General features: G+C 39.8%; 1 protein-coding gene across 1 annotated transcript in view; it reads right to left on the bottom strand.

The window, feature by feature from the left end:
- Positions 1-15,210, bottom strand: part of LOC124721426 (EH domain-containing protein 3-like) — a 35,850-nt gene extending 20,640 nt beyond the window's left edge. The window contains exons 1-3 of the mRNA XM_047246400.1: positions 14,267-15,210; positions 4,306-4,414; positions 4,062-4,226 (exon numbers count right to left, since the gene is read on the bottom strand). Of these exons, the coding sequence (XP_047102356.1) occupies positions 4,062-4,226; positions 4,306-4,414; positions 14,267-15,069 (1,077 nt within the window). The 5' untranslated portion in view covers positions 15,070-15,210. The remainder of the gene's footprint in view (positions 1-4,061; positions 4,227-4,305; positions 4,415-14,266) is intronic.
- Positions 15,211-15,463: the final 253 nt, after the last annotated feature.

The following is a 15,463-nucleotide window of genomic DNA, read 5'->3' as shown; positions in this document are numbered from 1 at the left end:
AACTCTACATAGTCATCAATGTAGGGGAAATGCTACTCGTCAAAAGTGGCCAGTGAGGAGTAGAGCTGCCCATCAACTTTGGAAAGTTGCCAGTTGGTTGGACACACAGTTGGGATAGGCATTAGTAACATCTCAAATGAGCAATATGACTTCCCTACGAGCCAGAGTCCCTGCCTCAGGGTAAAGGTCAAAACGGACTGAAGTGAAGTGTGGGAGGTGAAAGCGACTGTGAGGGTGCAATTTTGTTTCCTGATGGCAGGAAACAACTTGACAATATGATTTCAAGAGGAGCTGTAATTCAACCCTATTGGATCTGATGCTGCAAATGTTCCGTTGGAGAATAACCATATCTGATGATAGACAGGAGATGGGTCAAATAAGGGGGCAGTCAATGCGATAGCTGCCAAGTGCCAGAATTCGAACGTGCATGATGACCACATTCAGAGGCTGAAGGATGCTGGTCCATTAGTCTGACAGAGGTGTTTGTATTCGCCTTCGGTTGGCCAGTGGACTGGTCATTGGAGGTGTGTCCCAGTGAAACAGAGGTCAGCTGGGTGAGGGTATCGCGCGGTGACACTGTTTAAGAAGAATGCCGAGGTGGAGAAGGGAAAGTTCATTTGCCTTTGTTTGAATGCCTAGAACCTTGGCATTTGACAGGTGCAGACCCAGACGTTGGCTGACTAGATGTGAGGAGAAAGTCATCGTGGGAGTACTCCTTTTTGGATTTCCGTGCTTCTGTTTATGAGGCATGCGATTTCACTGGCACAGGCAAAGGTTTGTTGGTGTGCACACATGGCAGATAAAGATGAGGCTGTGACCCTGGAGATGGACATTTTCACAACCATGCACTAAACTGTAAGTCTTAGATCTGCATAGCCATGTCCCTCATAGGCTGGGGTGTAGCGAGAACTGTAGTATAATTGCCAGAGGGTAGTGTACAAGGTTTGCAGCTAGCCAATATTTTTTGAGCAATGTGAGTAGAAACATTTTCCGCGTATCTCCTGAATGGCTCTCTCATTGAGGTAGATTGAACAGTTACAGGAGGAAGCAGCACGATCACCCTTGCAGTTGATACAGTGAAGGGAAGGAGGTGGACACAGACTCTCACGAGCGTTCCTGCCGCCGGTTACGTATTTGGCTCCATTTTCACAAAATTCACAAGTGTGGTTGTAGCATTGACACTTAAAGCAATGCATGGGATTCAGAGTATATGGTCCAACAGTAATGGCTCCGTAGACAGCCTTAATTTTTTACGGGAGTACACACAGTCAAATGTGAGGAACAGAGTTCGGGTTGGCACTAATTCTTTATCAACCCTTTTCATGATGCAGTGAACTGCAGTCACTCCCTGGTCTGAGAGATACACTGTTATTTCAGCCTTGGTCAGGCCATCAAGCAGCTGAGTGTATACAACACCATGGGTGGAATTCAGAGTGCGATGGGCCTCTACTTTAACAGGACAACTGTGGAGAAGTGTTGCATTAAGCAGTTCCTATGCTTCAAAAGCACTGTCAGCCTCCAAAAGCAAGCTCCCATTATGCAACCGAGAGCAGGACTTCACAGGACTGGCAATGACATCTACACCCTTCTGAATAACAAATGGATTAACTGTTGTGAAATTGTGACCATCTCCCATGTGCGACACCATGAGATATCGAGGTGCAGTCAGGAAAAGTGTTGATTCTTTCATCTCAACCCATTTATGTTTCTGAGATGAGAAACTCATTGCAGAGAAATCTTCCATGATGGCCAGCATCTCTGACAGTGCACTCCAACATGCAAGGGAGGGGGGTGGTGAGGGGGTGGGGGGGCTCAGAGGGAGGTTGGGAGAGGCCTGGAGTACATACAAGCCCTACTTGTCAACTTTTACATGTGAAATGTGTGGGCCAGCCTTCAGGAATTCACAGGGTGGAAGAAGACAGAGAAGAAAAGGAAAAGGAGAGATCTCAAATGCCAAAGCAGAGGAAGGGTAAGAAAAGGAAAGATAGGGAAAGAAAGATAGGTGGGCAGGATGATTCCATACACAGTTTTACCAAGAACTTTGGTTTCCCAAAGAAGGCATATGGCTTGGTCCCCATGGGAGGGGAAAAGAAAAGCACGATAATAGACATGCAGCACAGAAAGGGAAGTAGTGCTGAAAAGGTTGGAGCCCCGTGGTAGCCAAGCACTTACTCACAAGAGAGTATTGAGCCCCCTGGGGAGGGGCAGTACAGATGGAGAGCAAGGTATGGTCGAATCAATGTCACATAAGGCATTTGCTTAAGGTCAGGTCAAAAAGAAAGAAACTGAGAAACGATCAGAAAATAGAATAATTGTGGCACAGGGAAAAGAAGGCTTGGGGACCCACGCTCACCATGTGTGTGCTCACTAAAGAGTTGTGATCCACCTGGGAGGCTTTCCATTGGAAACAATGCCCATAAAATATTTTTAAAAGTAACTGCAGAGCCCCATATCCATAAATTTGATAACATTGAAACAAAACCTTTATTAAAATAGACACAAACTTTACTATTATTCAAAAATTCAAAATCAGTGTCCTTTGACCACTTCTTCCTTAAAGTAATATGTAGCAAATTATTAGTGAGAAGATTAAATGAGAAGCAGCAAAATGCTGTAAAGTGGTGTGCTATGCCTTTGAGATATAAAAAGATGCTGTCTGCAGAGGAAATACTGTTTTGTAGATGCCTCCACCAAGATCAAGTATCAATAAAGGAGTGAACTTCTGCACATGCACAAGCAGTGACTAAATGACATGATTGAATTTCTCTAACTGGATCAAGTGACCATTCACCCAATTATTTATGCACTTTTTCTTTGCCTCTAGGCTCTTCAGTACCAAATTCTTGGAAGTTTAAGCAACTGCTAAACTTAGAAGTTGAACAATACATTAACAGCAGCAGCCATTGTCAAAATCCCTAAATTTCTATATACTATTTTCTGGTTTTGAGGAAATAATTGCAGCAATATGCACTATTATGTGCATTTATCAATTTACAAGACAATTTCTATTGCAATTAAATGAAAATCTTAGTGTTCATCCATTCTCTATATGTTGTAATTTCTGCAGGTGTTCTGTCTGCATGAATGACAAAACACTGACTCCATTCATCTCCTTTAGCAAGCTGGAGCTTAGTCCTCTATGCACTGCACTACTCTGTGAATAACTACTTGTGACAGTTAAGGTCTGACATGGCTTTAAGAAGAACAGGGAAATTGTCCAATTTCAGTTATAGCTATTTTAAAAGTAATTTAAGATATAATAGGCATTCCACATGAGTTGTCACAAGATGCTATTGTGTTCCGTATTAGGAGTAGGCGTTTTGTTATGACCTGCAAGCAATTTTCTATACAGTTCCAAACAGGAAGACTATTTCAGAACTTATTATTGGTAGAAATAAATCCCAGATATTGATACTGACAGATTGATTTCACATGAACAAAACAAAAATGTGTAGGATTACACACAACATATCAGTATCAGCCAAATCTGAACACAGTCTTCAAAACAATCACAGAAGGCATGAACAAGGTCTTTTCAGAATGTTGTAATATGAGAATAAATCACAAGAAAACTGAAATCTTTTAGTTTAATGAAGTGCCAATAGCACTGAACAGAAATCCGGAGGAAGAGAATATGAAACAAATCATCAGCTTCAAGGATGCAGGTAACAATTTCGGCTGTGACATTGAACATAGAATTACCCAAGCTAAAGCAGCATCTAATAATAAGAACTAAAACTGAACAATATTAGTTTGAAAACAACGCAACACTAGTTTTGTTTGGAGTATTGTCATTGGGGACATGGGCATCAGGGGAGTCAGAAATAATAAGATATGGTGTTCTAAGAGAATTCTAAACATATAATGGACAGACAACAAAAGATGACAAACTCTACACAAGTAAGAGCGGACAATGATTGTCTCTGACAACTGATTTTGATTCAATAGGGAATAATTTTCTGTCCAGTATTAAGGCAACTTCTGCCACAAAACTATCTTTTGCAATTTCTAAAAAGGTTTTCCAGTCAAGTTCATGGGGGAGAAAAAACTTATTTACAAACCTGCATACGCTTCAGATCTGGAAAATCTCCAGGTGAAATTTGATGTTCACGTTGTATCTGATCATAAATCTGGCCCAAATTCTTGATCAGTTCCTTCTTCTTTGTATCTTTACCAAACATAGCTGGCATCTCTCTTTTTAAAGCACTTATAATATAAGCATGTACCTAAAAAATAAAAAATTACAATACAGCAAAAACTGCAAAGAACTGTACAAAAACAGACTGATACAAATTGAAGAACTACCTTGGCCAAACGAGCTCTCTTGATGAGATCATTCAGCTTTCTCAGTGCAGCATTTCTTGGCAAAGACTGTAAATCCCGGAATAAATCTTGTTCTTCATCTTCAAACAATCTGAAATTTTCATGAATCACAAAGTCAAATATTGTCAGCATATTAACAGACAGCGAAGGAATTTATACAAAGGGAAATAAAGTTGCACCTACATTTATTTCCATCAAAATGGTTTGTATGATTGAGTAGCATGGTAATACTTTCAATGTAACAAAAGTCCTGGAAAGCCCAGCACTAAAGTTTAGCTGATTCTGTTGTATGGCAGCACTGTTAGTGGTTGTGTGCTTAATATGTACACTTTGTATGAGCAGCAAAATCTAATTCATTTTTTATTGCTCAAGCAGCCAAACAAAATCTTTTGGGATACGTAGCCACCATACAAACAAGTGTACCTTTTGCAAGTGAACAGTGGTAGTTCTGAGAGTTCACTAATGCTATGGAAAAATTAATTACAATAAGAGGTTAAGGTGACAGTGTACGCTGTTGACATGAAATAACAATGCTTTGATGCATATAATGGTAAAAGCAGTCTGTATATACATTTGATGGATCATTTCATATGACATTGTTTATAATTCCTTTATGTACAGGGAGGTTTCAAGTCAGATTTTTTATTCCAGCTACACCTACACAATGTGAACCACTGATGTGCACAACACAGGATGTGTCCCACTGTACCAGTTATTAAGACATTTTCCTGTTCCATTCACATATGGAGTACAGGAAGAATGATTGTTTAAATGCCTCTTTGTGTGTTGTAATTACTGGAATCTTGTTCTCATGATCTCTATGGGAGCAATATGTAGGGGATGGTTGTATATTTCTAGACTCCTCATTTAAAGCCAGTTCCTCAAACTTTACCAGTGGACTTTTTTGGGACAGTTTCTGTCTGTCTTCAAGAGCCTGCCAGTCCAGTTCTTTCAACACCTCTGCGACACTCTCCCATGGATCAAACAAATCTATGACCATTCGTGCTATCATTCTCTGTGATGTTCCATATGCCCTAGTTAGTTCTATTTGGTACGGATTCCACACACTTGAGGAATATTTTAGGATGATTTGCACAAGTGACTTAAGCTATCTCCTTTGTAGAATGACTGCATTTCCCAAGTATTCCGCCAATAAACTACAGTCTGCTACATGCTTTACCCATGACTGAGCCTATGTGATTGTTCCATTCATGTCCCTACTAAGTGTTACACTTAGGTATTTGAGTTTTTCAGTTCCAGCTGTGACTCACTGGTATTATATTAATAAGATATTATGTTTATTTGTAGTGCATAATTTTACATTTTTGAATATTTAAAGCAAGTTGCCAATTTTTGCACCATTTTTAAATATTATAAAGGTCCGACTGAATATTTGTGCAGCTTCATTTAGTGTGTACTTCACTGAAGATAACTGCATCATCTGTGAAAAATCAGAGGTTACTATTAATATTGTTCATGAGGTCATTAATATACAACATGAACAGCAAGGGATCAAACGCACTTTCCTGGGGTACAACTGAAGTTAGTTCTACATAGTCCAATGACCCTCCAATCCATGGTAACATGCTGTGTCCTCCCTACCAGAAATCCTCAAACCAGTCACAAATTTCACCTGACACCCCATACGGTCATACTTGAGATAATAAGCGGAGGTGTGACACTGAGTCAAATGCTTTCCAGGAGTCAATAACTACTGCATCTACCTGATTGCCTTGAGCTTTCAGGATGTCATGTGAGAAAAATGAGAGTTGGATTTCACATGCTTTACATTTTCAAAATCCATGGTGGTTGGCATGAAGGAGGAGATTCTGCTTAAGATACCTTATGATGTTTGAACTCAGAATATGTTCTAAGAGAAAGAGATGTTGGATGACAGTTTTGTGGAGCACTTCTGCTATCCTTCTTATAGACTGGTGTCACCTGTTCTTTATTAAAGCTACTGGGCATGGTTTTTTGCTTGAGATAGTTGTGATAAATTATAGTTAACAGAGGGACTAACTCAGTCACAACTTGGGTATAGAACCTGACAGATTCTATCAGCCGTGCAGCTTTGTCCAATTTTAAGTATTTCAGCTGTTTCTCCATGCCACTGACACTAGTATACAGGCTGGTCCACTGATTGTGACTGGGCCAAATATCTCACGAAATAAGCGTCAAACGAAAAAACTACAAAGAACGAAACTTGTCTAGCTTGAAGGGGAAACCAGATGGCACTACGGTTGGCCCGCTAGATGGTGCTGCCATAGGTAAACATATATCAACAGCGTTTTTTAAAAATAGGAACCCCCATTTTTTATTACATATTCGTGTAGTACGTAAAGAAATATGAATGTTTTAGTTGGACCACTTTTTTCGCCTTGTGATAGATGGTGCTGTAATAGTCACAAACATATGGCTCACAATTTTAGACGAACAGTCGGTAACATGTAGGTTTTTTAAATTAAAATACAGAATGCAGGTACGTTTGAAAATTTTATTTCGGTTCTTCCAATGTGATACATGTACCTTTGTGAACTTATCATTTCTGAGAATGCATGCTGTTACAGCGTGATTACCTGTAAATACCACATTAATGCAATAAATGCTCAAAATGATGTCCGTCAACCTCAACAGTGAGTAGTTCGCCTTCCGTAATGTTTGCACATGCATTGACAATGCGCTGACGCATGTTGTCAGGCATTGTCGGTGGATCACGATAGCAAATATTCTTCAACTTTCCCCACAGAAAGAAATCCAGGGACATCAGATCCGGTGAACGTGCAGGCCATGGTATGGTGCTTCAACGACCAATCCACCTGTCATGAAATATGCTATTCCATACTGCTTCAACCGCACGCGAACTATGTGCCGGACATCCATCATGTTGGAAGTACATCGCCATTCTGTCATGCAGTGAAACATCGGTAGAACATTATGTAGGAAATCAGCATACATTGCACCATTTAGATTGCCATCAATAAAATGGGGGCCAATTATCCTTCCTCCCATAATGCCACGCCATACATTAACCCACCAAGGTCGCTGATGTTTCACTTGTCACAGCCATCGTGGATTTTCCGTTGCCCAATAGTGCATATTATGCCGGTTTATGTTACCATTGTTGAATGATGCTTCGTCGCTAAATAGAACGCTTGCAAAAAATCTGTCATCATCCCGTAATATCTCTTGTGCCCAGTGGCAGAACTGTACATGACATTCAAAGTCATCACCATGCAATTCCTGGTGTATAGAAATATGGTACGGGTGCAATCGATGTTGATGTAGCATTCTCAACACCGACGTTTTTGAGATTCCTGATTCTCACGCAATTTGTCTGCTACTGATGTGCGGATTAGCCGCGACAGCAGCTAAAACACCCACTTGGGCATCATCATTTGTTGCAGGTCGTGGTTGACGTTTGACATGTGGCTGAACACTTCCTGTTTCCTTAATTAACGTAACTATCAGGCGAACAGTCCGGACACTTGGATGATGTTGTCCAGGATACCGAGCAGCATACATAGCACACCTCCTTTGGACATTTTGACCACAATAGCCATACATCAACACGATATTGACCTTTTCCACAATTGGTAAACGGTCCATTTTAACATGGGTAATGTATCACAAAGCAAATACCGTCCACACTGGCGGAATGTTACGTGATACCACGTACTTATACGTTTGTGACTATTACAGCGCCATCTATCACAAAGCCAAAAGTGGTCCAACTAAAACATTCATATTTCTTTACCTACTACACGAATATGTAATAAAAAATGGGGGTTCCTATTTTAAAAAACAGTTGAAATCCTTTTGACCTATGGCAGTGCCATCTAGCGGGCCAACCATAGCGCCATCTGGTTTCCCCCTTCAAGCTAGAAGAGTTTTGTTCTTTGTAGTTTTTTCGTTCGATGCTTATTTCGCAAGATATTTGGCCCAGTCACTATCAATGGACCACCTTGTATATTTCACTCATCTTTCCAGTGGTATGAAGATTAAACAGGAGCAATACTCCTGCGTTTTTCTTTGTAGAAGGACATTTGAAAACAAAGTTAAGCATTTCTACTTTTTCTCTGCTACTTTCTGTTTTAGTTCCTGTCTTGTCCATGAGTGACTGGACATTAACTTTGGTTACACTAACATACTTTACATACAACCAAATTTTCTTTGGATTTTGTGAAAGATCTTTCAACACTATTCTGCTATGGTAGTCACTGAAGGCTTCAATCATTGCTCTCTTTATTGCCAAACATGTTTCATTCAGCATCTCTCCACCTGTAGCCCTTAGTTTTGTTTTACAGTGACTGTATACCATGAAGGATTTCTCCCATCATGAACCCTTCTACTACATATTTCTCTATTCATACATGATCAACCACAGGTTTCCTTTGCAGTTTTCGGTTACATCAGGAGGCGAGTCTGGTGGTTAATCATATTATAATTTCATGCCAACCCTTTATACTGAGTCTTACTTGAACAGTCTCACATGCAGCTTCAATATCTACCTAAGTGGATTTCAGTTTTTTTTGTCTCCTGTGACAAATATATTACCTCCATTTCCTTATCTTTTCGGTATACGCTTAAATGTTCCCCAAGATCTCACTACTGTCAACTTCAGGTTTTAGCCAGCTTTCTGTGTCTAGTATTACAATGAGTTGACAAAGTCATGGAATACCTTCTAACAACAGGTTGGTCCACCTTTTTGCCCAGTGTAGTGTAGCAACGATGTTGCAAAGGCTCAACAAGTTATTAGAAGTCCCCTGCACAAATACTGAGCCATGTTGCCTCTATAGCCCTCCATAATTGCAAAAAGAGTTGCTGGTGCAGGACTTTGTATGAACTTAAATCTCAATTATGTCCCATAAATGTTTGATGGGATTTATGTCGGGCAATCTGAGTGGCCAAACCGTTTGCTCAAATTGTCCACACTGGTCTTCAAACCATTTTTGAACAATTGTGGCCTGGTGCACTATCATCCACAAAAATTCCTTTGTCATTTGGGAACACGAAGTCTATAATGGCTGCACATGGTCTGTAAGTAACAGAACATAAGCATTTCCAGTTCATGATCAGTTCAGTTAGGCCATAGGACCCAGCCCATTCCACGTAAACACAGCGTAACTATTATGGAGACACCACCAGCTTGCACACTGCCTTGTTGGCAATTTGGGTACATGGCTTCATGGGGTGTGCACCACACACTAACCTTACCATCTGTTCTTACTACCTGAGATTGGGACTCATTTGACCAAAGGCTTCCAGTCATCTAGGATTTTAAAACTTCTACAAGTGGGGAGCATTTCTTTGGGTCTTATGTTTATTCTTCTGGGTCTCCTATAGACATTGTCATCTGGACTGGATGGAGACTGCCCTAATCTAGAAAGCCTTATATGGATCCCACACACAAGCAGCTACCTGGGTAGCTGCCTCTGATGTATAGTGCACACCTAACTGGTGCACACCTAACCCACTTGCAGGGCCTCTACAACTCTCAACCGTATGGCACAAGTCTAAGAAGTCACAGCCCAGCTTGTTACAGAAGCTTTGGAGTCTCTGGTTCAAGCCTTTCACTCAACTAAGAATCACTATCTGTTCTCGGGACAATACTGCACATTGTGAGCTTCACTCAAACTCCATGAATGAGGCCGGTATTCTCAACCTTGATGACGTGCACATACAGCCAGAAGTATAGTGACATCAAGGCAACATTTGCTGCTTCCACCAAGGAGAGTAAAACGTTCTTGTATAGTATTGTTACCAGAAATGACATCATGGCAACCAGATTTCACTGCAGTAGTGTCTATTCACTTGCCATGAGGAAAACCCATGCCATTACACATGTAATTTTATTCTTATGACCTTCGATTAACAATCACCACGCCTGCCTTGTTTCATAACACAGTGTCACTATCAATGCTGACAATTCCCCAGGAGAATGCATTTCTCCTCCATGACACAGCCAGCCACACAACACTGTTGACCAGCCAGCCACACACACATGAAATTATTAAGCATGCATCACGTAGTTCAGCCATGACTCAGTGGTTACCCCAAGTTTAATCCACTGAAATGTTTCTGATCATTTCCAATGGTGATATGAAACCACTGTCTACACAACCACACTAAAAAAAACAGCAAGGGTGATGGTGAATACTGCCTGTATTTTGATTGCTTTTTATACGTACTGTCATGGCTGAAAATGGACACACACTTTTTGATTCAATATCTTACTTCAATTTTCAGTTTAAAGATTTTACTATTTTAGGTATGTATTGCAATCTAGGTCTTGAAAATGGAATACAATTAACACTGACAAAGTTTTTATACTATCTTCTTGGCGTACAGCCTAGTCAAATCTGGATTAAAACTAAAGCATTCAAAAATAATCATAATCTTCTTAGTCAGGGGATGACTGTCAGGAACAAAGTATGCCCCCTTTATGGTAGTTTCCAAACTTGTCACTGGTCAGGTGACATCACTCCATATTCTAATTTGTATTGCCAGGGTGAAGTCACCTGGAGGGAGGAATTTGAATGAGCAAATGCAGGGTGCGGCAATTTGGTAGTAAGCCTAGTTGTTGCCTCCACGCCATGATTCAGAGGTGGAAGGGGAGTGTAAACCAGCCTCCAGCGTCACCTATTCCATTAAAAATTACATTTTTGGTCTTATTTATTTGAAGATGCCCTGACTTAAGCTCTCACCTCCAAAATTATAACAATGGGTTGTTAAAATGTTGGTGTATATACAAAGTTCTACTGGTGCTTTGACTACTGAGTGCCAGTAAGCCTATGAGTGAGAGAGGGTCTTAGTATTCTTAAAGCTGGCCTTCTGCACTTCCGTAAGGCTGTGTTCTGCTGTTACCAAGTCTCCAATGTTTCTGTACTAGATATGTCATCTATGTTCAGCACAACACACTGTTACAGTAAGGATTGTTTACATGCATTAATTTTTGCCACATTCACATGGCATATTGTAAACATCAGGTACTCTCAGATCAAGGCTGTTTTTACTGTCTACAGCAAGCTCTCAATTTCTGTGGAGGTTGGAATACTAGTCTAATCCATATTGACCTAATGTAAGCCCAATATTGCTACAGGTCACTAAACAAATCGAAAATGTGCTGTAGATTTACATTCTTCTATTGTCTGGATGGGTTTGCGCCCAAGTTTAGCACTGAAAGCAGTTATAATCTGGTTTCTCTGAAAACGTTCTTAAAGTGTTCTAATTCAGATAACAGATGACCATAGCCTGAAATTGTCTGTGCTCTGTATAACAAAATGCTAATGACAACACACTTTGAAGCTGGATGGCGGAAACTGCACTCATTTAAATAAAGATCTTAGACTGACGGTATGTACACAGAGAGGATTTTACACAAGGATGCCACCACAAGAAGCCTAAATGGAAATGAGGAAGTAAAAATGAAACTCAAATTGTAAATATTTTCCTCTGGTCTTTTCACTACTGTTTTTCCTTCTAGCTTTTGGTTCGTTCTTTTACCACTTTTCAGTCTATACCACTGCTGATTGTTTTAAATCACCTTCCTTTCCTTTACTTACATGGGCGTACCCAGGATATGAACGGTAGGGGGGAGGGGGGAGGCACGTCATACTAGTCTCAGGAAACAAGGACTCGAGACAACATACAGCACTTCTTATTGAATAAAACAGTAAACCCAGTGAAAAACTGCTTTTAATAAACATTTTAAATAAAATAATGCACTTGTACAATCCGAGAAAACATGCAGCATTTCTTATTAAATAAAACAGTAAACTAGTGACAAACTGCAAATATCTTCTGGAGGGGGGGAGGGGGCAGCTGCTCCCCCCCCCCCTGGGCGCCTTGCTGGGTACGCCCATGTTTACTTATGAGGACCATATAATCATTTCACCTTCACCTCCTTTCTTACAAAACGGAACTAAGTCTCAGCATTTCTAGCTGCATGACACTCATATGTACCAGCAGTTGTCACATTGCAAGATAGTGGAAGAAGATGGTAAATGTATGAAAGTATCTTTAGCTGTAACATCCAGAGATAAGTTTCACTCTGTACAAAGACTGTATCAGTGCTTTGGTGGTAGCTTTTCAATACGCATTGCAGTGAAGCTGAGCAAAAAACATCTACAGAGAAAACAGTTAACAGTGCTTTTCATGAAAATTACTGACTGTTCGGGGCTAGCTTTCAAATCCAAAGCAACCCAGCTAATCTAGTTTTGTACAGTCATAAATATCTCACCACCTATAACAGTATACGAACAAGAAATAATAAATACAGTAAGAAGTTCTCAAGTTCTTACTTGCACACACAGCCTACTGATGAAAACTACTACTGGAAAAACCATATAGTAGACCTACTTACCTTTTTAAGTTCGGCTAGCAAAAGAATAATTGGCAACTTTGCAGACATTGGAATCAGTAAGTCAACATATTTTGATTCACTGATAGCTTTTGGCATAATACTCTGGGACAACTACCCACTTAGGAAAAATGTATTCATTGCACAAAATAATTGTGTGTGGGGTTCACACATGTCCACTTTACAGGTAAAATCTCAATGCAGCTCAGAATATTATCCACAAACTTTGACATAGAAAAGGGTGAAATATGAAGCTGTAAGACTGACAACATACCCACGAAAATAAAATGTCTGGCAGATAGCAGAAGCGTTTTCAAATGTAGGTTAAGAATATTTCTCCTTAGAAGCTCCTTATATAAATCTACAGTGCCAAAGAAAAATTCCCAAGAAGAAATAATTAGTACTTTTAACATAAGAAAACCCTGTAAATGGCCCACTTGTACCCACATAAATATATATGTTTAGCTTACACATCCCACATAAAATTTATTGTAAATATCCATGGAACATGTATCTAACATGAGAATTTTAGATGCTTTCAGGACAGAGTGGCTAAGTAGGGTAGCTGTGGCAACTTTGTCAAGAAGTACTCCTTGCTAAAACCTTTAATTCATTACTGGGTCGTGTATTTATCTTCATTTCTTCATAGGCTCAAAATGTTGCATTGTGTGTGATTCATCATGATGTTAAAGAATATTAGTTATGTAAGTGTGTTCTTCAGTTTTTTTAATTGTGTGCAGAAATATGGGGATTCAATCACTCAGAAACTGTAAAAGGCACACTCAGCAGGTGACTAATGTGTTAATATCTTTAAACACTCCTAGGAGGACAATATTTTTCAGTGTACACTTCATTTTATTTGTAAACACTCTTAGCAATCAGCTAATTTCACCATTACAAATTTGATATTTTGTTGCTATTGCCAGTAAGACATGTCATCCACTGGAGATTCTGCGTTATTCAGTAAGAGTTATGTAGTAAACGTCTATGATTCCACTAGATGTAGGGGTAGGGAAGTCCTTTTTGAAGGTATTAGTTTGGAGAGGTCAACCGAATCCACCGATATCTTATGTCAGTTTCGTACGCTAACAATGATGAAGTGGTGCGGGCACATAGTAATAAAACACACACAACACTTACAATATTTAATTCACACCTGTTTTACTTTTTGGAATGTAGGCTATGCCGACAGACTGATATGTAGCACAGCCTGATGTCGAGATTAAGTTGGAAGTTGACAATTTGGTTGTGAGTTGGTGAAGCCAACTAATGTGAATAAGAAATATCTGTCATGAGGCACTAATCTTCAGTACAGCATGACACCTAGGTAACGTTGACATGTGCAATTTTGTTTGGGTGCTGGTAAAATGGTATCAAATACTTCCGTTAATCTGCCTGGAGGGGGGAGGGAGAAGAGTGAAATGCAATATACAATATGAAATATTCACGCCAATAAACTGTGGTCATTGTAGAGCTATGAGGGGGGCGTGGCTCCAGAGCCTAAACAAATACGATTGTGAAAGCATCTTATCCCAAGAGTAGTTTTATCAATAGCAAAACAAAAGCACAACATAACTAACTTACCTTCTATTTACGTCGTACCGCAATGGCTGATCCCAGAAAGATCCGATATAGACTCTTGCTACTTCCGGTGTTTGGAGTACTTTACCTAAAGACCACATTAACGCTCCATAAACTCTCATAAGCTGTTGATGATCTATCATGTCTGCCTTATTAAGAACGATACGAATTTTATCGTCATGTCCTCTAAGGGCTTCAATCGATCTTCTGAATTCATCAGATATATCAAGCTTATGGGCATCAAACAACAATATGATTCTGTCAACTCTTTCTGCAAACCATTCTAACACGCCAGTAAAATCGTAGCCCCTATCCACACGTTGTTTCTCACCGGATAATATTCCTGGCGTGTCAACAATGGATATTCCTTTAAGCACAGGGGTATTTACCAGTGAACACTGGAACCGGTTTAGGAACATATTTCCAAATTTTGTTAGAGGTTTAAACTGCTTTTTCGGGTCGACAACTAATGCATTTCCAGGTATGACTCCGTCATTATCAGCATACATGACAGCTATAAACCTGTCAGTTGTTGGCTCAGGGCCTATCCGAATACCTGGAAAATCCTGTTCCAATAAATATCGAATAAATGTTGTCTTACCGGTAGAATACTGGCCCACCAATAAAATCATGGGCTTCGCATCAAAATCTGGATCTTCTAATTTCGGCGAATGGAACTCATGAAAATCGTAGAATTCCTCTAGTGGCAATAACTTTGTTTTGTATATTTTTTTAAGACCTTCCACAACACTTTCAAAAAGTTCTGGTCCCTTCTTGTTTTCATCTTTGCTCAACCAACTAAACATTTTTAGATTTCTAGGAGCCTGTTTCCCTCACTTGGCACTCAACACACTGCAACCTCTGCGCAAGCGCAACTAAGCTCCACCTCAGATTCACAACTTTCTTCACAGTTACGACTGGGCGTTCCTCTCATAATGTGTTGACGACTCAATACATGTCGATATACACACATATCGATCGGTCTCTGTCAGTGACAGATTCAAAGACTTTAATAAACAAATTTCGGTCCAACTTAAAGACAAATACAATTTGCTGAGACAGTTGTGGTTCTACGTTCCACAATCGCTACCGATACATAATTTACCGATTACGTGACAGATGTAACAATAAAAATGAACCACTTGGGAGTCGACAAACGAATTTGTTTACTTGTATAAATGAATTACAAATGTGGATAAG

The sequence above is a fragment of the Schistocerca piceifrons genome, chromosome X (genome assembly GCF_021461385.2).
Source record: "Schistocerca piceifrons isolate TAMUIC-IGC-003096 chromosome X, iqSchPice1.1, whole genome shotgun sequence".
Lineage (NCBI taxonomy): Eukaryota > Metazoa > Arthropoda > Insecta > Orthoptera > Acrididae > Schistocerca > Schistocerca piceifrons.
This window is presented reverse-complemented; position numbering and strand designations above follow the sequence as displayed.